Consider the following 22272-nt stretch of genomic DNA (forward strand, 5'->3'; position numbering starts at 1 on the left):
CTATTCATGGTTTGGAGTATAAATTTTCTTTCTTTTTTGGTACTGGGGATTGAACTCGGGTCCTTGTGCTTGCGCAGCAGGCAGTGAAACCACTGAGCTAAATCCCCAGCCCTAAATTTTCATTTTTGCCAAGCAATTTAGCATATCCATGAAGATGTTAACATATTTTTTCTTATTTTACAGCCACGTAATTCTACCTGTAAGTATCTGCTCGCTGAATTAGTGTCAGTGAATGCAAAAATTCAGATTATCAAGAAGAAACATCAAGAAGCTATACAGATGGTGAAAACAAGAAAGTGGGCACATTCCAGCCTTGGGGAGGTGCACAGACCTGGGAGCAGCTGTGGGTTTGGGCAGCCCTGAGATAGCAGGTGTTGTCCATGTGCTACCTCTTCGACAGAACTGTTACCCTCCTCTCTGCTCTAGAACCCTAACCCTAACTCCTGCCTAGTTTCTTTTTTTTTTTTGGTACCGGGGATCGAACTCCGGTTCTTGAGCTTGCGCGGCAGGCGGCAAAACCACTGCGCTAAATCCCCGGCCCTTACTCTTGCTTAGTTTCTACAGCCCCAGTCATCTTCTGGCCAAGACCACCTCTTAATTTGACTGTCCCCTTTTCCTTGTTTGAGCTCTTGATAGGAGAATCTGATTGGCCAGATTATCTTTCAAACCATGCAAGTAAAAGGTCTTTGGCCTATCTACGGATTGGCTGCCCGGGATCATGGGCCAATCAGCTAAGACTAAAAGGGGACAGCAGCCCATAGATTCTCCGTGCAGAAAACAGTGCTGGGGGCAGTTTCCCCTACAAAGGGCAAACAAACACTGAGGAAAGGCAAACGCTATAATGGGCATCTCCAGAAAAGGACTCTAAAGGAAAAAACAGAAATGGGGACCAAGAGGTGCATTAACGAGCTCTTACAGTGCCCGTACACACGCGCGTACACACACACGCACTAAAGCTGTCCAGACTTGGATGATACACGCATGGGCTCTCTAGGTGTCCGACCAGGAGCAACTAACACAATGACTTTGAAGACACGAAGAACACTGGGAAATGCCCACAAAATACTACTTGAAAAAAAAAGTTTATAAAACTATATACAACATTGATCAGAATTTTCCAAGAAAAAATTTTTGCATGTTTATTTTTTAATCTGTAAGTAAAAGCTAACGGGTTAGTGTGTTAATTGGTGCTATACGAGCTCTTTAATCAGTTTCCAAATGTTCCTTAATGAAGGGATCTTTTCATTTACCCTCGCTCCCCGAAGCGCTAGGAAGGAACTCTACCACTGAACTATATCCCCGGCCCTCGAGAACTTTAAACCTAAGGGAAATACGAAGTATTGAAGCCCACTTTCCTCCCCAGCTCCCAGCCAGGGCGCGCTCGGCTCCCCCTTCTTCTCCGCGCGTCCCGCAGGCCTCTCCCCGCCCTGTCGCCTCTCCCGCGGGAAGAAGGCCCTTCTCTGTAACACACCGCTTTTCTAAGCACAAAACCGTTCCCGTTTACCCGGAGGGCAAGCCGCAGGTTTCCGCCCCGCCCCCTTCCGCCTTCCGGTGCTCTTGGACTCTGCCCGCCCCGGACCCGCCTGGCCTGGCCATGGCTCCGCTCCGCTTCTCGGCCAATCTGTCCTGGCTGTTCCCCGAGCTCCCCGGCCTTCCCGAGCGGCTCCGGGCCGCGGGCAGCTCGGGCTTCGAGGCCGCCGAAGTGGCCTGGCCGTACGCGGAGCCGCCCGAGGCGCTGGAGCGCGCCGCGCGGGACGCAGGCCTGCATCTGGTGCTGATCAACACGCCCCCGGGTGCGCGGCGGGCCGAGACTGGCCGGGGCAGGGCGGCGCGGGGGGCACGGCGCGCCCGAGCTGCTAATGAGGCCCGTTCTCTCCGCAGGAGACCAAGAGAAGGGGGAGATGGGGCTGGGGGCCGTGCCTGGGAGGCAGGCGGCTTTCCGAGAGGGGCTGGAGAAGGCGGTGCTGTACGCCAAGGCTCTGGGCTGCCCCAGGTATCGGACCGTGACCCCGCTCTGTGCGACTGCTGGTCAGCAAGAGGGCGCCCCCAGCTCTGAGGCTCAGGAGCCTGGAAGAACTTGCCCTCCTCCACCCCTGTAGTCCCGGTCCTCTGTAAATTGCCTTCTGTGTTTTATCTGTTTGCCAAGCTTTCGTGCTGACCCCATGCTGGGAGCTCATACTGACCAGGGCCGCACTAACGAAACAGTCAGTGATCCACCGGCGACTGGAAAGCTGCTGGAGCAGGATTGCCGGGGTGGGGTGGCTCTAGCCCTGAGTCAGGAGAAAACTGCTACAGGTGGATGCTTGAGCGGAGTGGAGTGGGCATCTGCAAGGATGCTGGGGGCAGAGGCAGGGTTCGAAGGCTGGAGATGTGGCCTGTTGGGATTGGGAGGGCCTGAATTCCTAGAAAGTGTTTGAACTTGGGATGTGGCCGAATGGGATCAGGTGATGGGGTGGAGGTGGAAGTTGCAAAGCAGGACTGAGCAAATGTCAAGCCCTGCACAGGTCAATTAGATTTGCTGAGAAGGAACTGACAAGGGGGTCATTACTTGCGTGGTGAGTGGTGGGGCAGAAAACAGATGGGAAGAGGCTAAGAAACCTGAGAGGAAGTAGAAGCAAGCAGCATGGAGTGCCCAAGAAGGTCATGGCTCAAAACACTTTTAAAATGCAAGACTGAAGCATGCTTATAGGCTGAGGACTAAGGAAAGGACATTTTTGGTGGAGAGCATAGGACAGGCTGAGTAATGGACTGAGGTCCCTGAGCCAAGAGGATGGGGTGACTTAAGGTGCCCAGGAAAGGACTTGGCCTGGGCTGACAGGAGCGTCAGGCTCTGGGATCCCTGAGCAGCGGTGCCCACGTGAAACAGACTAAGGAGCGAGAGCCAGGTGAGGGCTGGCTGGGCTAGGGGCACATACTGAGCCAAGGGCATGTGGCCTACAGTCTCATCTTCCTCACAGGATCCACCTGATGGCTGGCCGAGTACCCCAGGGGGCTGACCCAGCAGCAGTCAGGAGCGAGATGGAGACAGTTTTCTTGGAGAACCTGAGGCATGCAGCTGAGGTTTTGGCTCAGGTGAGAGGTGGACACATGCTTGTGTGTGTGAGGGCACACAGCAGGGAGAGTAGATGAGGCAAACAGCTGGGCAGAAGGCCAGTGACTGAGGAGAGACAAACCTGGGAAGGAGCTTTATTCACAGCATCCAACATGGTGCCAGGAGAACCTCGTGGGATTGCTGGAGCCCATTAACACCCGAATCACTGACCCTCGGTACTTCCTGGACACACCCCAGCAGGGTAGGACCCCAGCCCTGTCTCCTGTCCCTCTTGGTTCTTGTGCTCTCCTTGTCTCACAGCCCACTCTGTGGCTTCTCCCCAGCGGCAGCCATCTTACAGAAGGTTGGAAGACCCAACCTCCAACTACAAATGGTGAGTGGAACAGAGGTACTTCTCCACCCATTTTGTTCAAATCTGGGAAGAATGGGGTTGGGGGGGGAGGCCCTGAGGGGTTTGACTGTAGTATTCTTTCCTAGGACATATTCCATTGGCAGATCATGGATGGGAACCTGACGGGAAACATCCGGGAGTTCTTGCCCATTGTTGGTGAGGGGGCTCCCTTCCTTTTTCTTGCTGGTCTGCTCTGCTTCCTTGTACACCCTTTTAGCCTCCACTGTCCCTCAGGCCTCAATGGGAGCCTTGTCCCTTGTCTCCCCACATCTGTCCCCAGGGCATGTGCAGATAGCACAGGTCCCGGGCCGAGGGGAGCCAGGCAGTCCTGGGGAGCTGTGCTTCCCCTACCTATTCCAGCTGCTGGAAGATGAAGGCTACCAAGGCTTTGTGGGCTGCGAGTATCGGCCTCAAGGTGAGGCTCCAGGCTTGGCCCTGGGAAAGGGATCTGGAGGGAATGCCATTAGACAGGGGCTTTTTTCCCTGTGAGTTGAGATGCCACTGCCTCTCTCTCCCTGCAGGAGACACAGTAGAGGGTCTGAGTTGGCTCCATTCATATTGGGATAGGCGGGGCCGCCCACGGGCTGGCGAGTGAGGTCCTGCATACCACCCACCGCTCTGGGACAGTGAGCATCTGCATCTCCTCTGAATTAAAGATGCCTTGTGGAATACTTTCATATGTGTCTATTGTACGAGTGGGGGGACACACACCCCTAACGCTTCAGTTTCTCTGAGTTGCTTTCCTGCCATTGAGAAGGGGTACATAGCTCATGCTCCAATCTTCTGGTTGGTGCCAGGTTTTGCTGTGGAGACGGGAGAACTTTTTGAGCCTCCCTCATTCACAGATGAGGAAGCAAGGGTCCATAAGTAAAAGGGCTTGACACCGGTCACACATGCTTCAAAGGTGGAGCTGGGATTGGAAGCAAGGTTCTTATCTCAAAGGGAATGTCCAGCAGTGGTGTCCAAGTATGAATGAAGATTAGAGGGCTAAGGGGGCACATGGCTGACAGTGACCAAAGACTGGAAGGGAGGATGCAGGTAGTGCTTAAGGGGTGAGTGCCTGCCACCTGGTGTGAAGAACTGTAAGGATGCCACCAGGTGGACAGGAAGGAGTCATCCCCTTCTGGAAGGGCGGAGGGGCCCGAGCAGGGATGGACTCCTCAGAGTTGACCCGAACCTCTGGAGTCCTGGGCTGGTGAGTGTTCGGGAGGGCAGTCCTTGTCAGGCTGTGGCAGCACATCCCCAGACATAGTCACACAGCCTTTGGTGTCACCCAGTGTCAAAGCTCACTGGGGCCCAGGTCAGTCCTGCCACAAATGGACAAGCTTACAGATCCATGATTCAATAAGCAGTGACACTGAGTGGTTCACTTCCTCAGAGGAGGCGGGTCCAGAGGGTGAAACAGGCTGTGTTGATGACGGACTCCAAGTGGTGGTAGGTGGAGACCAGCTGTGCAGGGGGGCTCTCGCTATCCTGAGGCTGTACAGGGAAGGGCTCTCGGAAGACCACCGTCAGAGACTGGGGGAACATGGTGGGGTGCAGAGGTCAGAGGAGGCCAGGGCTGGGCACAGGGAGTGGGGTTCAAGAAGAGTGGGCACCCTGACCCAGCAGGCTCTGAAGTGGAGATGGGGTCACAGCCTCCCACTAAGCTGACACAAAGGCCCCTATTCTTACCGTTTTTCCCAAGTGGGAGTCCAAAAACACTAGCACAAAACAGTCAGTGAACTTCTGATTCAGCACCACCTGCAGTGACAGCGCAAAAGAGATGGAGAATGAGGTCTGCCTCACCTGAGGTGGCACAGACCTTCCTGCTGGGCAGCTGGTAGACATGGGAGGACGAGCAAAGGCCTCTTTCCACCACCACACCCGTGCCCACCTGCATACCCAGGTCACTCAGTACTGTGTCTCCAAACTGAGCCTCAGGCTGCATTTTTGCTGCCTTGCCAGTCAGCCTGCCCTGAGCCAGGCACTGATGCTGGTCAACAAAGTGAGGTTATCAACCCTTGCACAGCCCCTCTCTGAGCTCCCTGAAATGTCCCCCGCTTTCCAGCTTTGGGATTCTGCCAAGGCTTCATTCAGTCCCTGTTCACATGGCTGCTGCCTAAGCTCTCTCCTGAGCTTCAGTCCTCAACGCTCACGTATCTAGACAGTGAAAGTCCCCATGGGCCTTAGAATCAGCTTGTCCCAAGCTGAACCCACCGCTCTTCTCTAAACCCACCCCTGTATTCCCACAGTGCTGGAGCACCTCAACAACTGCCCGCACCACCGCAGCCTTGTTCTAACACCTCAGTTCTCTGGATGACCCTTTATAAACTGGAGACAAATCTTCCCCTCAAGCACTGTGCTGCTGGCCCCTTACCAGGCTCCAACTCCTACCCTCATTTGCAGTCTTCTCTTGAGCACCTCCTCTCCTGAACCACAGCTCTCACCGGGCCCATCTCGGGTCTCTTTAATTCTCTCCTGCCACTGTAGCTCTTTTTCTACCTATCCCTCACGGCTGTGTTTTCCAACTTTAATGTGCACACAGATCACCTGGGGCTATTGCTAACCTGCAGATCTCTAGTTAGTGTAGGGCAGGGCCTGAGTGTCTGCATCTTAGCAAACTCCTAAGTAATACTGCTGGTCTGAGAATGAAACCCTGAATAACCAGGCATTAAAGCCCAGAGCTCTCTTGTGGAACTCCAGCCTGTGATGAAGTTTGAAGAGCTCCTGGGTTGCCAGTTCTAGAGCTCGGCCCCCAGGATCTCCAGCCAAAGTGTGTGTTCTCGGTGAGCCTAAGTGCAAAGCTCTCAGTGAATTCTCAACAAATCATGTGCTGGGCCGTGGTGCTTGGGGCCCGAAGGTTTACCATGTCTGTGCAGTCCCATTCTATTTAGGTCACACTCCAGGGCAGAGCCTGTTTGGTCAAGCTGGGGCTCCTAGAGGGGAACATCTGTCATGTCTGATGAAGATTTTTGCTTTTCCCCTTTTAGAGGAGGTTCGGGGGACTTACCAAGTACTGAGTTCCCAAGTCCGGGCTCTGGAAATGGCGGCAGCTCTGGGGAAAGCGGCTTAAGAGAACCTTGATCAGGCTCTGGTACCAGGAGACGGTCATAGACAGGAAGCACTCCTGGGAGAGGGCCACAGGTCTCCATCTGCTGTGCCAGACCTGTGGAATTCTGGCACCCATCCCACACACCACCCGTTCTGGAGCCCACAGTCCTTACCAGCTGGGGGTCTATGTCCCCGATGGATTTGGCATGGACTGCTTCGAGGAGCTCCTCCAGCTCTGCCAGAGCCAGGCGGCCCCCTAGCCTCAGTCGGTCAGGCCCTGGTGGCTCCAGCAAGAAGAGGCGCTTCCAGAGGGTGTCGCGACGGCAGTGCCCTCCAGCCAGCCGAACCAGCTGAGCCAGCCGTGCCCGTGCCATGCCCACCTCTGCTGCCAGTGGTGGGAACAGGGGAGCTGGTCCGGGGTCTAGCACAAGGCTGGAGGCCTCCCCAGAGCTGCCAGCCGAGCTCCCAGGAGCCTCTGGCTCAGGGGGCAGTCTGGGTGGCTTCCGGAACCTGCGCATGTCAGCGGTGAGCCTGGGGAAGAGTTCTCGCTGGCTGGTGAGCACCACGAAGAACTGCAGCCTGGTATGAGGGGGAGCAGGAGTGTGGGGATCACAGCAGCAGACACGCAGGGGCAGAGCAGGGGGAGGGCTGGGAAATGGGTGCGGTCAGGGTGGAGAATCTGCTGACCGCAGAACGTGCCGCTCGGCTTCTCCTTGCTCCTCAAAGGGTGCGGCACAGTGACAGACAAGCAGAGACACATCAAAGTCATCCTGATGGCGAAGTCCCTCGGAGTCCAGGTAGGAACCAGAGCTGTGCAGCAGGGGTCAGGGAAATGTCAGCTCTGAGGTTTTAAGGAAACCAACCCCACCCTTGCTGCTGAGGAAGACACGGGTCTCCCTACTGCAAGTGTGACCCCATCCTCAGCCCCACTGGTGTGTGTGCTGGATGCCCTTCCCAGCCTTACCTATGCCACGCTGACACCAGAGCATATTCATTGTGTTCCGGGCCCCCAGGGCGGGCCATACGCAGTGGTTTCATGTGGTAAGAGCTGGCATGATCAGCCACATAGTTGTATAGCTGGTGGGCAGCAATGAGTGGTGTGGGGAGCTCCAGCGTCCCTGAGGGGCAAGGTAAAGAAAACAGCAGGTGCAGGTGTGGGACAGGCGTCCTCATGGGGGTGGGGGCGGGCACTAAGGCTCTGATTGGCAGACAGAGTGGCTCAGCTTTCCTGGGGAGCTCCTCAGGGAGCATAGCAAATGGCATGAAAGTGGCTCAGAGCAGCAGAGGGCACGGTACACATGACATGAGGCCCAAACCTTACATGAAACTGACTGTGAAGAACTGAAGACAGGGACAGTCACAGGAAGGAAGTACTGAGACAAGGCATGAGTGACAGAATGGTTAGGAGGACTGGTTGCCCAGGAGGTGCTCCCACCAGCTGTGGCCTGGAGATACCCTGCAGTCTGTTCCTTTTTGGCCTCACTACCTCGCCCTTGGGCACCAACCTTGGTAAATGTGATTGCGGCCGAAGTGAGGTCCGTCAGGGTAGTGGGCCAGGAAGTGGCGCAGGAAGGTGGTAAGGTGGTAGCCATGCCGCAGGACCAGGTGGGAGCCCAGCACATGCTGGTGCACGAGGCGCAGGTGGAAGTCATAGCTGAAGGAGTGCACGTGCATCAGATCCCGCACCTTGTCGCACTCCTCTGTGAACAGCATGGACAGCTGGGGAGGGGCAGCAGGGGATGGGTTAAGGTGCGGTAGCACTGGCTGCTCAATCTACATTTCCTTTCTTCCAGGGAAGAAACTCCATAGTTTCTCCTTGTTGTTGTGGGCCCAGTGGAGCCCTCTGCCACTACAGCTTCTATGAAAAACCCTCCTCTTAGTCTGATGTTTTAATGCGGTGTTGTAACTCCTGGTTTATATGGAATGAGGACCATTTTGAAAGACAGCCTTCTTTCTCTGTATCCCAGACTCCACTAAAATTTGGCCCACATTTTCTCAATGCAACAAATGTCTGCTGAGTGTCTACCATGTGCTACCAGTGACTGTTCTAGGTGCTGGGGATGCAGTAGGGGAACAGAAACAAACTCAAATTTCCCCTCAGGAGCTTACAGTTTGGTTGTGGAAATTATTAGGATAAATGAGAAAGTACAAAGTACACTAGAAGATGGTGTTGTGATAAATCAGGCAGTGGTCAGGGGAGATGTGCATTTACTATTAAAAAGCTTTTCCTGGCTCTTCCCCTCTCTCCAGCTTTTTTCACCCATCAATCTCCCTGCTCTTCCCAAACTGACAATGTTAATAACTGGATGTGTGGTGCTGGAAAGGCAGAATCCGTCTGGCCACTCTTGAGGTCACTGGACTTAGGAGTTAGTAGGACAAGAAACAAAATGACTGTAGATAGAGTCAGACTAGCTGTACAATCTTGGGTTGGGTCACAATCTCTCTCTGCTTTCAGTTTCCTCACCTACTATGGGAACAACGTACAGTTCCAAAGTTAAAGGCAGTGTGATGAACGATTTACTACAAGTACGATGAGCCTCAGTATCACAGAGGCCTAGAATTTCGTCCCGAGATGTCCACTGACCAGCTGTGTGCCCCGGACAAATGACTTAACCTCCATAAATCTCACCTGTACAGGAGTAAACTGTTCCACTTCACTTAGTATACACACTATAAATGCTTACTGAACAATGACAATTGTGGGAAAATTTAGAAATCTGAGCTGGGTTACATTAGATGAGCAGGGTCACAGAGAGCCCAGCTGGAATGCGATCAGGGACACGGAGGACAGAAAGAAGTTCGGGGGAGTAATGGGTAGGTCCTTCCCTCCAATCCCGCAGGAGTGGAAAGGGTACCTGACCGTCCCTCCTGAGCACTCTGGTCCTGCACATAACATCACCATGACTTTCTAGGTCATCTTACTTGTACTGTGTCTCCTGTGACCAGGTGCGCACTCAGGTGAAGGGCAGCCATCTAGGCCTGGGCGTGAGCTGTCCCGACAGAGAGCTCCACATAAGGAGTCTGCTGTCTCTACTGGAACTAATCAGAACTTAACCTCTGAAAAAGTACCTGTGAGATAATGAGAAGGCCCAAGATATTCCTGGCAACCAGAGGAGCTGAACTGAGTATAGCAAGGACTCCAGGTCCCTGACCCCCTTCAATCCTAGGTTCACTCTGAGCACTCCTGAGTGCTCAGGCTTCCCGGGTAGAGTCCTTGCCTTGAGGGAGACTGACAGGGATGTAAATAACAGCTAAGTGCCAAGGGTACACTTCGTGGGTCAGAACTCTGGTCCTCATCCTAAGTGTTAGTGACTGTAATGACAATGCAAGGCTGTCCCCAACTCTGGGTTAGGCCAGAACTGTCCATGGCACTGACCAAAATGTATGTCACATTACCACTGTACTCCAATGTCCTCACTGTCCAGCTCTGGATGACCACTGTGTCAGCTACTAGCAGTGCCAGAATGACCACAGGACTGGACCAGCTACTGTGCCGGACTGCTTTCTGCTAGGTGCCATGGTGAATGCAGTGTTGGACTGCCCAGAGTCAGACTGATAGGTGGTCCAATCACAGCACCACCATGCAGAATGACCACTGACCTGGCCAGATACAGCACTGCATCACCGATGGGGCCACACTGCCCAATGGGTTATTTTTATTGCTCACTAGATGGATCATGGAGCCACACTGCCCACAGCATGCTGGGGCTGTGCTATGTCTGAGCCTTGTCCATCCAGTGTTCCTGTGTCCCCATCACATACCTGAGAGTTGACAGCCTGCCCCATTGGGATTCGAGAACATTCCAGGGCAAACTGTTTGACACAGAAGTAACAGCCCTGAAGGGAGGGTGAGATGAAGTCAGGAGGGTGAGAGACAGGTGGCTCTGGCTCTTCCCACTCAGTGCTCCCCCACTCACCTGGAAAGTCAGCTCCATGAGGATGATGCCCCCAGGCAGTGCCCGCTGCAGGTGGTAGGTGGTGACTGGAGAGCCAGTGCTCTGCAGAAAGCACAAAGGGGGCAGGTGTTGGAAGCTCATGAGCCTGGAACCAGCAGGGCAGAGGTCATTCCAGACTCGGACTTCAATGGTGTCAGTCTAGGGTCAGCAACCTCAGTACATCACTGAGGCTCACTGACCTCAGGACTTGCAGAAATAGTTCAGGCTCGGTGACACTGGTGCCTAGCACAATGCTGACTTCACCATTATATGACAATGAGTTACCTTGGGGCTTCCCTCAGTCTTGGCTTTCGGGCAGGAAAAGGAGCCTCGACCCTCTGTTCCAAGGATAGCCATGGCCCGAAGCCGGCTGGTGCTACAGAAAAGAGAGGCAGGCCAGGGGATGAAGGATTAGGACTATTTACAGGAATCGTTTTATAGGACGGGAAAACAGATGCACAGAGGAAAGGATCAGGGACCCACAATGAGTAAGTGCTAAGGCCAGGCCTGGAGTCTACATCTAGACTGGGGCAGGGCTCTCTCTACAGCAGCGGCTATGTGGGCAACGTGGAAGTGCTCAGCAGGGAAGTGGAGACCAAGGGTATGGAAAGGTGGAGTAGGGAGTCAAGGGAGGGGGAAGGGCCATGCATATCTAAAATCTCATTAGGAGTGTCATGCCTGTGATCCCTGCATTTTGGAGGCTGAGGCAGGAGGATTTCTGTGAATTCTAGGCCAGCCTGAACTGCATAGTGAGACCTTGTCTCCAAAAATAAATAAATAAATAAATAAATAAAAATAAAATTTCATTAGGAAAATTCAAGGAGATTCTTGGTGCCCTGGTCAGGAACTGTCCTCTGAGAGGGAAAAGTGGTTCCTTTTGATTGAGTAATGACAGTTCCTGCACTTCATAGGCCTACTATTCCTCATTTCTGAACTCAGAGGCAAAGATAAATGAGAAGAAGGGAAAGGCTGTGACCAAGGACAAAACAGAAAGGGTCAGTGGGTTCCATTCATTACACCAAGGAGCTAAACCAAAAAATGCTAGTATGCTTGCTGAGGGTCAAAGCCTCTGGCAGAAGAAATGTCCCATTTCATTCTCAAGGAAATTGGGATAAAACTTTAGTGATGGGTGACCATTAAAGACTGGTGATAAAGGAAGGCTTGACTTTAATTTTTGTTCTAGAAATATTTTTCTTATCCTAGTATCTCATAAAAAGAAATCTAGATTTTGAGGAAGGACATAACTGAATGGAAGCTACAAACTAGTCTTTTCTAGAAGCTCCTACAGCTGGGCACAGGCTGTCTAGGGCAGCAAGCTGAGCAGATCTTTCTGGGGATGGTAGAGGGGTCATGCTGGCCACTGAAAAACGGGGGCTGGCATTGGGGATCCCAGAAGTGCAGGCATGCTTTCCTTTCAGAATGTCCAGAGAAAAAGAAGAAAGTCTGGAAGTAGAGAGCTGATTACTAAAAAGTACCAAGGAGTCAGAATCGGTTTTCTGGACCAAGGTGGTATCTTGGGTAATAAAGAAGTACATTTTACACTTAAAAAAGCATCTCACTGAAAGCAGAGTCGAGAAAATGCCTTGATAGACTCACAGATCTGAAGATATGAAAGTAATTGTGTGAAATGTGAGCAGATCATTATTCCCACATAGCCATGGGGAAGCGGGTGGGAGCACAGACTCTGGAGGCCCAGATGCCAAGGGGAATATAGAGCAAGCGCCTCAAAAATGGGACTCAGATCCGACCCACCCAGACAAGGAAAGGTGGCTGGAGCGTTGCTACTGAGCACAGGGAAGACAGAAGGTGGTGACAGAGAGCCGCCTCCGTCCCACAGCTCAGACCTGTCAGTATTGGCCAGGGAGTGAGCAATCCCAAGACTAGGCCTTGGTGGCTGGGTGCAGTGGTACATGCTTGTAACCCCAGCTACTCAAAGGCCAAGGGAGAATTACAAATTCAAGGACAGCATAGTCCAGTGATGATGAGCCTTTCAGAGATTTCAATGATACAAACAGCCCGCTGCAGCATGTGTACTGGAGGTTTGCTACCACTGGCCTAGGCAATTTAGTATGATTCTGTCTCAAAACACCCAGAGACACACCTGGGGATGCGTCTCAGCACTCCCCAGATCCAATCCCCAGTACTGTAAAAAAAAGATTAGGCCATGGATAGTGGTGTAAGCAGGTCCAGTGAACAGGTCCTTGGAAAGAACTGGACTGTCTGTCTGTCTCTCTTGGGCCATACCGAATCTCAGGAGAGGCCAGGGGAATGAACAGGACATGAATCAGTACAAGAGTCAGGTGTGTGGCTATACAGGAGCATGTAAACACACAAGGTGTGGGTGGACACAAGCTCTGTGGAGGAACTGCATGAGGTTTACAGGACATGCATGAGAGCTATATAAAGTGTCCAAGACCTCATGTATGTGTGTTGCCCCATGTATGTGGGATGAACGTGTACAAAGTTCAGGTTGTCCAAGTGAGAAGGGCCGTGCAGCAAAGGAGAGGAGGGCTCACCAGCGGGCGGGCGAGGGGGGCCGCAGTGGTACAAGCACAAAGCCTATGCTCTGGAGATACTGCATGTATTGCTGCAGGAAGGCCACGCTCAGCTCCTTTAGCCAAGGCTCCTCACGGGTTCCTGGCGGAGGCACATCTAAAGACTCACAGCTTGCAGGGGCCTCTCGACTCCCAGGCCCTGATTCAAGGCGATGGCGCCGCTGTGAGAGTGGAAATTAAGGCTGACCCACTGTCCAGCACATCCTCTGGGGGTGGGGGAATGGAGGCCACCACAGTGGGGTTGGGGGTATAAATGGGGATCTCAGAGGAGAAATCTGGGAATCTTTAGCCTCACTTGTCCCTCAGGGGGCCCAGAGGTCTCTGGGGGTCCATGCAGCCAGGCAGCTGGGTCGAAGAGCAGCGCTGTGGCACAGTAATGCACCAGGCGGGATGACTGTTTCAGGGTCTCCAGCTCCCCGGCCTGGGGACATGGGGCAGTAAGCATTGGAGCAGTGGCCAGGGAGGGTCATAGGATCCTTGTGGAAGATGCAGTGTGGGGTCACTCACACTGATGGGCATGCTGGCTGGGGCAGAACGCTGCTGCCAGGTCACAAATAGGTTCTCCATTTTCATCTGGCGCTCCAGCTCTGGAGGTGGGAAGCATTAGGTGTCACCCCTCTCCCTCCCAGACTGTACAGATTTCCCCTCCCACTGCGTGGCCCAGGGTCCTTACCTCTTCGTTCTGCCATCTTGATCTCCAGGAACTGCTGTCCATGGTAAGTGACGGGATCAGGAGGTCTAGGCACAGGACCAAGTGGAGTGCTTGGACGGGCAGCTGTGATGTCTCTCAGGGCCTCATCAAAGGGGAACGTATCTAGAGGAAGGGGACCCCCACCTCGAGAGGACCCACTCAGCCGGCCCTGCTCACGGCTCAGTGGGGGGCTTGCACTCCGGATGAGCGTTTCCACTTCCATGGTTGGCAGCAGGAATGGATTTGGCTCCTGAGAGATGCAGCATCGCAATGAGCTCACAGTCTGCCCCCAGACCCTCTCTCACACCTTGGGGCCCTGACTCTCTCTCCACTACCTCTGCCCTCTCTGTCTTCACTCCCTTGGTTCCCTTTAACTGATCTCTCAGTGGGCAGAACTAGAGGAAGCAGGCAGCAGGCACCTTTTCATCTCGCACAGGGAAGTCCAACTGGCCGTAATGGTGGAAGAGCCCGAGTTTCTGGCTGAGCAGGCAGAAGATGAGGTGGGCCCGTGCGTTCTGCCACTGCACAAGGCGAACCAGTGCTCTGCCCAATGCTGCCCCCAAGTCTGGAGCCCAATTATAGGTCAGCAGCTGTAGCTGGAGGACAGGGTCAGGATCAGGGTCAGTGAGATGACAGGACCCCTCCTTCCACCCAGGGCCTGGTCCCACATTTACCTTCTTGTCCACAACCTCTAGCAACAACAGCCTTTGCCGAGGAGCATTTCGCCCTGAGCTCCCATCTCCTCCTGGCTCAAAGCGCTGCAAAGCTTTGACAGCTATGGGGCAGGGGAGGGCACAATAGCAGTTTGTGGGCATATTTCCTTTGGTCCCACCCTGTCCTCATAGGGTCAGAGACCAGCCACCTGTCACTGGAACTGCCCTCCCCCTGGCCACCTCACCCTGCTGGGTTGGTCTCCTCCACTGCAGGAAGTTCCTTCCTAGAAGCACCAGGTGTCGCTCAGCTGCTGGACAGGGAGCTGGGCCCAGCTGCCCAGGGACACAAGGACTGAAGATCTCTGGCTCTGAACCCCTATTGGGAGGGAGGGGTAAGAAGAGAGGAGACCATCCACGGGCCCATTCCCTACCTCTCCTAGCTCAACCTCCTAGGGTTGGGCTTCCTATAGGCCCCGCTTTTAGGTGTCAGAGGGTGTTCCTTTCAGTTCCATGAGATCCCAAACTCACAAATGCTGCTCAAAAACACGAACACTGGTGTCTCCAGCCATGGAGGTGACCAGAGTGGTGAACTCAGACAGGATAGACGGAAGGAGGAATCGGGACACCATGTGGGTGGAGCTTCTGGACACTGAAGCACAGCCTACAAGGCAGAGAAGTCACTGTGGGACTGTGGAGTGGCGTCTAGGCCAGAGGGCTGAGGGGTGGGAGAGGGGCGGGGGCCTCACCAATCTGAACCATAAACTCCATCCACCGCTGAACGACACGAGCAAATACAGGGTTCAGGGTTCCCACCTCACCCTCCTCTAGCTGTGTTGTCCGGCGTCTAAAGGTAGAGCAAGATTTAAAATGTCACATTCATAGAAGACACATGTATGTTTACACAAAACAAACACCTGTCTGTGACTTCACACCTGTACCTTCCTGTAACACAACACAACGGCAGGGCACGCACACACACCCCACACACCCACCCACCCACCTTTGCCTCTGGGCTGCAGAATCTGGCCCTGGTGCTCGCTCAGTTCCACCTGGAGTCCGAACACTCTCAGTTTTATGACGCCTCCGACTCCGATTATCTTCTGGCCGATCCAGGACAATGTCATCAGTTGTTTTGGGGGAACCCAAATCCCCACCTTCTGTTTTACTCTAGGGGCAATGCAGTGAATGAGGAAGGGCTAGGGGAAAGGTGAGGGGCAGGATGGAGGCCCTGCGGAGCAGTAACAAGCCTAGAGGTCTTGGAGGCCTGGGATCAAGCCCTGGCTTTCCTGCAGGCACTGCCATGGGCAAATACATCACTGTCCTGAGCCTCATCTTCTTTATGGGTAAAAGCTCTACTTATCTTGCAGGCTATTGTAGGGATCCAATAAGAAAAGTGAGAGTGAAACAATTTAGTGAGTTGGGGGCTTTCAATGTCAGTAAGAGCTTCCCATGTTCCGCAAACTCCCACCCAAAGTACAAGCAATTTTATTTCCAAGGAGATCTGTGGGGACTGGTGTGGAATGTAGGAGAAAACTTCAGGCGGTAAGAAGGTAGAGGTCAATTTCACTACTTCCTTCCATTACCAGCATATCCCAGAAGCTACGTCGGCCAGCTTTGCTGGGTGGAGTCACAGGTTCCCCAGGGACAGGGGCAGGGGCAAAGGCGCTAGCTTGGCCTGCAGAGCTCTTGGTTTCCAAAGACATGCTCCTGAGACCTCCTGTGGACACGAGACATTGCTTAATGACTCCCATCACTGATCATCAATCCCTACTCTGGACAAGGCAGCCCCAAGACTTCTACAAGAGTACCTCACCCCTCGTCTGCCTGTTAGTGAGGGGGTTCAACTGCTAAGTGTGCAGCAGCATGTGTCTGTGATGTGAGCTCCTGAAGCTGGATCCCTCCCTAAGTGGGGGACGAGCTGCTTGTGTTCATTTCTACCAGTTCTGTCTTGCACCTTGGTGCACACAGTGGTAGACAGCTGGGAATGTGTACTTCTGATAGGGCCTCTGCACTTTCTCGGAACCCCACTTTTGCACCCTCCCCTGCCACACTGTCTTGCTTAGATTTGCAATATTCTCTGAACCCCAGTGAAATCTCTTGACCCGCATACCTGGGGGTGTGTCTTCTGTACAGAGGGAAGCTGGCAGCAGCTGCAACTCTATGATGGCATCAGCCAGGGCCTGATGAGCTGCTCCCCGGAGCTTTTCCTCCAGCTGCACAATGCTAATGTTTCCCTTTTCCCACACATCCAGTCGAAGCCGTGGGGCCCCACTCTGAGCTAGAGTAAAGAATGAGGTCACTTGAGATGCCCCTAGGTCCTGCCTTACTCCCACCCTTGCCTCCCAAAACACTGACTGAACATCCCATCTTCTGACCAAGCCGCCCACCTGAAGAGCTATCCAGCAAAACCGGACAGCGAATGACTTGAGTCAGCTGTTCAAATTCTTCCTCTTGCAGTAGGACTGGGGGGCCCGGAGAAGAGGGAGGCCACAAAGCCAGTGAGATGGGGGCCCCTCCTTCATCCACAAAGGCTAGAGTGATGCAGGCGACCCCTGGAGAGAAATCCACAGGAAGGCTCAGATCTGGTACCTGCAGACCTTCCCTCTCAGATCCCACTCAGCTGCAAGGTTGAGAAAGGCCCGCTCAGGCACAAGATGAGAAAGGCTTTTCCATACCTGATAGTGCCACAGGCCCATACCCTGCACTGTACCTTTGCCTCCAGTGCCCTGTCCACCAGGCTTGTTATACAAGAAGATGTCCAAGTCAGGGAGACCACCCTGTGGTGGCAGTGGGTGCTGGGGAGAAAACAGCCATAGGGCACTAAGAAGGGGGCCCATCGTGGGGAATGGGATAAAGGCACACATGGGAGCACAGGAAGACACAAGCCAATAAGGAAGGTTTGTAGAGGCGGAATGTATACAGGTCCATGGGCAAAGGTGTTTAAGGGGTATAGAAAACAGTTACAGTCAGAGGTGCCATGAAGGTATAGAGAGGTGAGGACAATCTCACCTGAAAGTGGTTCTGGCTGTTGCTGTCCGTGTACTTGGGAGAGTGAAGGAAAATGAGCAGGTTCTGTCGCAGGTACCAGGCCAGGGCAGGAAGCCAGGGCCTGCAGGAGGTGGGTAGAGCCAGATGAAGCACCTCTGAGGGGAGACTTCCAGGGGGCTGGATGAACTGCAGTGTAGGAAGAGGGGATCAGAGATGAATGCAGAGGTTCCAGCTTAGACTGCCCCAGCACCTGCAGCTAAGCCTGGGAAGGATGCTGGAATCTGCAGGGGACCGAACCTCCACATCAGCTGGTGTCAGCTTGCAGTTCCGGACCAGCATGACTGTGATGACATCTAGTGTGGCCTCATCCAAGCGCCGACGCAGTACTCGTACTAGCTCATCTGTGATCTCAGGACCTTGACACAACCGTGGAGAGGTGAGGACACTGGTAGCGTATCTAGCTCTCTCTACACCAGGATTTAAACCCCAGACTCCAACTACACAGACTCTGCATAGTGGAGGCAGTTAGGCATGCTGGTTCTGGAAGGAATGAGCACCAGGTTCTAGTTCTACCAAGCCATCTACTGTGGCTCCGGACCCCTGGGTTTTAACTCAAAGCCTAGTGTCCTCATCTATAAGGTAGAAGTTATAGTAACATCTTCATAGGTATATTGTGAGGATTAAAAGAGACACTATGTGGGCCAGGGATTTAGCTCAGTGGCACCACACCTGCCTTGCAAGCGCAAGGTCCTGAATTCGATCCCTGGTACCAAAAAAACCCCCAAAAACCACTATGTAATGGCCTTACCCCAAATCGTGGTATAAATCAGACACTTCGAGCTCCCCAAAATGAAGCCATCATCTTCACCTCATTCCAGCCCTGCTCTCAAGCCCACGGAGCCCCCAGATATTCCAGTCACCCAGGTTCTCTTCCCAAGCTATGTCTCAATCAGCTGTGAATCCAACCCCTTCAACACCACTGGAATCTGTCCTTTCCCACTCAGCTCCTGCCTGTGCAAATCCCAGAGCATAGCAGGAACTGGAGGAGGGGGCCACACAGAGGGGGAGGAGGCTCGGAGAAGTCCCAGAGAACTTGGGATATCATGGCTCACTCTTCAACCCTTCAGAGTCCTTACCTGCCTGCCCTACACCGTGTACCAGCAGCTGGATATGTCTGTCCACCTGGCCCACAGGGCGAGCCGCATCTGAACCACGGTTGGAAGCCATGTCCAGGGGAGAACGGGGACCCTGCAGTGACAACTATGGTCAGAGCCCTGGTCCAGGTACCAAAGTATGAGGGAGGGCAGCAAGCGTGTGCTGGGCAGGGGTGTGTGTGTATGATACATGCCGAGGTCTCCTCAGAGTAGATGGGCTCCTGGCTTCGGGACAGAGCGAGGGAGGGGGGCAGAGCTTCCCATTCCCATGGCAGGTCACTGCAGGATGTCTCCAGGAGCCTGGGAAAGAGTGGCACAATCCTTGGACACGTCTACTTCCATGCCATTTTTTTACTTTAGCTTCAATGCATTTTCCCAGGGCCCACATACCGAAGATAGTACACAGCCTTTGTTGCTCGCTCCTGATAAACAAACATATTCTTCCTGTTCACCACAGAGAAGGCGTTGAGCACAGAGCGCAGGGCCTGGATAGCTGGGGGAACAACACGGGCTCAGGAAACTCTCTTCCCCAACTCCTCCACCCCCACCTGCCCTCTCATACCAGTCACATACCCCGAGAGACCCCCATGCTGGGCCCCATCTTGAGGCGTGAGTGGACTCGGATCACGGTTCCCCATACAACATCACAGGAGAAGTGGCCAGGAACAAACTGCATTGTGGCTGCTAGGTATCCTCGGGGTGCACAGCTCTCATCAGCAGCGTAATCTTGAGGGAGCAGAGAGATTAGAAACAGGACGCTCAGCCCCTTCCTCTCTATACACTGCTTACTCAGGAACTGGCTGACTGGCCCTAAGGAAGGCGGTCACAACACAGAGACTTTGGGGACTATCTCAACAGTGCTCAGGGAAGAAGCAAGGAAGTATGGAGAAAGGCAAAGCATGAAGCAATTCTGAAAACAACGCCAAAGGATTCTGGTTCTGTCACAACGTCAGTGACATTATAAGCCTCTGTCCTCATAAGGAGTTGCAACAGTAGTTTTACTTAAATAAAAAGGTTATGGTTGCTTATGTACACTAGCTGCCAAGTGGGAAGACATCCCAGAGAGCGAGGTGGTAGTATCCAAGAGCTCATGGCCACAGTCCAATGCCTTGATTTTTTTTCAGGCTTCTAGGTTGATGAGGAACTTTCCAGTAGGTGAAATGACAGTTTGCTTTCCCAGATACACTGCTGTCAAGTGTCAGCAGCACACAGGATACCCAGGAGGCTACAGAGCTTCTGTGTAGAAAATCTGGCACAGAATGCTGGTTGCTCAGTGAAAAGCACAAAGACACAAATGAGGAAGAGCTATGTCTGGATTCTGACGGTCTGACATCCCAGGCTGCTGCCAGTCATCTTCAAGTGGAAGTGCTTCCATATCCTGGTTCATTCTCAGTTTGCAAACACTGCATTCTCAGAACCATGGAAGTTGACTAATTATGGGGATTCTACTTTAATATGGGGACCATCCCATCATGTGTTGACAGACACATTCTTCCGGTGATGTCAGAAAGGTCTGCCTGAGAGTGTTAAAAATAAGGAGTGGTCTGATTTTACTTTTAAAGCAGAAGGGAGAAGTGTGAAAGGAGAACATAACTGGGTTCTTTCTATATGGCTGAGATGAGAGGTCATCAGGAGTCAGAGAAAGAAGCAGAGTGCTAAGACTTCAGTTACCACCTCAAGACCAGAAATCCCAGAATTCCCACAGGGGCCCTGTGCCTGCCTGTCTGGAAGGTCAGCCAATCAGAAGGCTGATTCTTAGATAGGTCTCAGCCTCCTTCCCTCTGGCCTTCTCTCACCTGGGAAGTGAAATCCCTCTGACTCCTCATCCCCGTCTACCCCCCTTCCAGGGAAAGATGAGTATTCTGGGTAACCAGACAAGGCCTGGTGGCAGCACACCCTTGAAGACAGGTCCTTCAATCACCTCTTTCCTGTCTTCTTTAACCTCTACCTGCCTTACTGGCTCTTTCCCTGTAGAACATAAACATGCTCAAGTCTCTACCTTATTTTAAAGTTCCTTCCTTGCCCCTATCTTCCTTCAGTTACTGCCATTATCTATTTTCTCTTCCCTCTCACTGCCAAACTACTTGAACTGAATATTCTCTGCTTTTCCTATCTTCACTTTTCCATTTCATCTGTTTTCCATTCCATCTTCTCATGAAAACTACTTTCATGAAAGTCACTGACAAACTATCAGCATCCAAATGTATGGATTCTTGGTGGGTGTGTTGGCACATGCCCGTAATCCCACCATTCAGAAGGCTGAGGCAGGAGGATTGCTGCAAGTTCAAGGCCAGTCTGAGCTACATAGTGAATTCAAGGCCAGCCTGAACTACACTGTGAGACTCTGACTCAAAAAACCAAAAGAATAAAAATTAAAAAACAACCGATCCATGGATTCTTTTCCATCCTACTTTTGCTTTCTTTCTCTATTATTTGGCACCAATGATAAAGTAATGGGGACTTGGTCTCAGGCCCTCCTCAGAGTACTGGGTAAAGAAAGGGCAGCACAAGCACCTTGTGAGGGAGGCTACGGGGTGAGGCCCTACCATCACTGAGCAGTGGCACCCGCTGGCGGGAGTGGAAGGGGGTCTCGCTTCGCCACAGATCCTCTTCACTCTCAGCCACCAGAAGAGAGTTACACACATGACTGTCATGAAGGTCCTGAAGGAGCAGCCGCTGGAAGGGGGAGCAAGGTGTCAGAAAACTGCAATGTATTCTCCTAAGTGGGTGGTGGTTAGGGGTGAGCAAGGCCAGACAGAAGGCCCACTATCACTGGGCATGAGGGGTTGAAAAGAACATCAGTAGGGGCCGGGGATTTAGCTCAGTGGTGACTCCACCTGCCTCGCAAGTTGAAGCTCCCAAGTTCGATCCCTGGTACCAAAAAAAAAAAAAAAAGAACACCAGTAATCAGATGGCATCCTACAGTGACAGCTCAGGGCTCTAAGAGCACACCCGGTGAGGAGCACTTGTCCCTCCTTTGCAGAATGTGGTCATTATTCTTCAGGCCTCATATTTCTAGAAGCCTTCCCTGGTACTTCAGATGGGCAGATCCCTGTGATGTGATCTCACAGCAGTCTCTGCTTGTCCTTTGTAGAACTTTACAGTTCTCATTGAAATAATTCAGTACTTTAGTTGTTCACAGGGTATCTCCCTTGCTCCACATTAAGTGCCATAGAGACAAAGTTTCCCTCTGCTTTACACTAAATTCCTAATGCCAGCACAGTAGTACAAAGAGAGGGAATATCTCAGTTACTGGGAGGGAAGAAGAGAGCGACCCACCACTACCAAGGGTGGGCTGGGGAGCTTGCCAGTTTGTAAGGGGTTGAGGGAGTAACAGCATCCAAGTAACTGGGGGGACCAAAGGAAGAAGACACCCAATAGTTATTGCTGAGACTGAGAAGGACCAACAGACTCCAAAAGTCAAGTTCTGAGGAACTCCCTCCTTAGTGGGCCTGTGTCTCAGTGTCTGGAGGGCCCTGCCCCTGGCTGTGCTCACCTGGTTGACCTCTCTGCAGATCTCCCCAACTCGCCTCACCAAAATCTGCTGCAGGTGGCGACACTCGGTGCTGGGTCCCCCATCCTCCTGAGTCAGGCTCCTAGGAAGTAAGGAGCGGGGGCACAGAACTATAATGGGGGCAGGAATTAAATGTCATGAATGGGAGGGCAAGTTGTGGAGCTGAGGCCAAGGGACATCATAAAAAGAAAGACTAGACAAAGGGAAGGAAACCTGACAGGAAATGGGGAAAACGGAATTCTCAAGAGCAGTTCTAGACTTAGGGTCTGTGTTTGCCTTGCTAGCTCCCCTGGCACCACACTGAAG

The 22272-nt window shown here is 52.9% G+C and overlaps 2 protein-coding genes across 16 annotated transcripts in view; one reads left to right on the forward strand and one right to left on the reverse strand.

Annotated features, from left to right (window-relative positions):
* Nucleotides 1-1594: 1594 nt before the first annotated feature.
* Nucleotides 1595-4114, forward strand: Hyi (hydroxypyruvate isomerase (putative)). Of its 11 annotated transcripts, none has more exons than XM_004871870.4 (8): nt 1595-1793; nt 1882-1993; nt 2958-3072; nt 3182-3293; nt 3376-3425; nt 3530-3599; nt 3724-3858; nt 3965-4114. In XM_004871870.4, exons 1-8 carry the CDS (start codon nt 1595-1597, stop codon nt 4036-4038), a joined length of 867 nt encoding a protein of 288 aa, XP_004871927.1. In that variant the 3' UTR covers nt 4039-4114. The 11 variants fall into 11 exon arrangements, with proteins under 11 accessions (XP_004871927.1, XP_004871932.3, XP_087071085.1 ...); XM_004871875.4 differs by having other exon boundaries at nt 3182-3267; XM_087214959.1 differs by having other exon boundaries at nt 3185-3267.
* The window catches only part of Szt2 (SZT2 subunit of KICSTOR complex), a 50214-nt gene continuing 31112 nt past the window's right edge, over nt 3171-22272 (reverse strand). For 3 of the 5 annotated variants that reach the window (XM_004871863.4, XM_087214933.1, XM_087214931.1), the window contains exons 41-72: nt 21949-22048; nt 20999-21128; nt 19026-19178; nt 18843-18945; nt 18647-18752; nt 18435-18546; nt 17596-17714; nt 17320-17484; nt 17021-17105; nt 16698-16862; nt 16421-16588; nt 15894-16027; nt 15311-15477; nt 15057-15154; nt 14839-14971; nt 14556-14686; nt 14332-14432; nt 14077-14253; nt 13640-13907; nt 13474-13553; nt 13262-13387; nt 12928-13127; nt 10697-10787; nt 10394-10474; nt 10239-10313; nt 7982-8195; nt 7441-7594; nt 7164-7286; nt 6650-7055; nt 6436-6552; nt 5118-5186; nt 3171-4961 (exon numbers count right to left, since the gene is read on the reverse strand). In XM_004871863.4, coding sequence (XP_004871920.2) covers nt 4818-4961; nt 5118-5186; nt 6436-6552; nt 6650-7055; nt 7164-7286; nt 7441-7594; nt 7982-8195; nt 10239-10313; nt 10394-10474; nt 10697-10787; nt 12928-13127; nt 13262-13387; nt 13474-13553; nt 13640-13907; nt 14077-14253; nt 14332-14432; nt 14556-14686; nt 14839-14971; nt 15057-15154; nt 15311-15477; nt 15894-16027; nt 16421-16588; nt 16698-16862; nt 17021-17105; nt 17320-17484; nt 17596-17714; nt 18435-18546; nt 18647-18752; nt 18843-18945; nt 19026-19178; nt 20999-21128; nt 21949-22048 — 4495 coding nt within the window. In that variant the 3' untranslated portion in view covers nt 3171-4817. Of the gene's footprint in view, nt 4962-5117; nt 5187-6435; nt 6553-6649; nt 7056-7163; nt 7287-7440; nt 7595-7981; nt 8196-10238; nt 10314-10393; nt 10475-10696; nt 10788-12927; nt 13128-13261; nt 13388-13473; nt 13554-13639; nt 13908-14076; nt 14254-14331; nt 14433-14555; nt 14687-14838; nt 14972-15056; nt 15155-15310; nt 15478-15893; nt 16028-16420; nt 16589-16697; nt 16863-17020; nt 17106-17319; nt 17485-17595; nt 17715-18434; nt 18547-18646; nt 18753-18842; nt 18946-19025; nt 19179-20998; nt 21129-21948; nt 22049-22272 lie in introns of those variants that run through there. The other 2 variants (XM_087214932.1, XR_015452683.1) reach the window with 2 other exon arrangements.

This window comes from Heterocephalus glaber, unplaced genomic scaffold (genome assembly GCF_053883595.1).
Source record: "Heterocephalus glaber isolate CG9 unplaced genomic scaffold, H.glaber_assembly_v1.0 deba00001452, whole genome shotgun sequence".
Lineage (NCBI taxonomy): Eukaryota > Metazoa > Chordata > Mammalia > Rodentia > Bathyergidae > Heterocephalus > Heterocephalus glaber.

Excerpts from the sequence above, each read along its gene's own strand:
- Hyi (XM_004871868.4), top strand. The coding sequence starts at position 1,595 with ATGGCTCCGCTCCGCTTCTCGGCCAATCTGTCCTGGCTGTTCCCCGAG. Across the intron at positions 1,794-1,881 it reads GCTGATCAACACGCCCCCGG|GAGACCAAGAGAAGGGGGAG; the intron begins GTGCGCGGCGGG and ends TTCTCTCCGCAG. Across the intron at positions 1,994-2,957 it reads AAGGCTCTGGGCTGCCCCAG|GATCCACCTGATGGCTGGCC; the intron begins GTATCGGACCGT and ends TCTTCCTCACAG.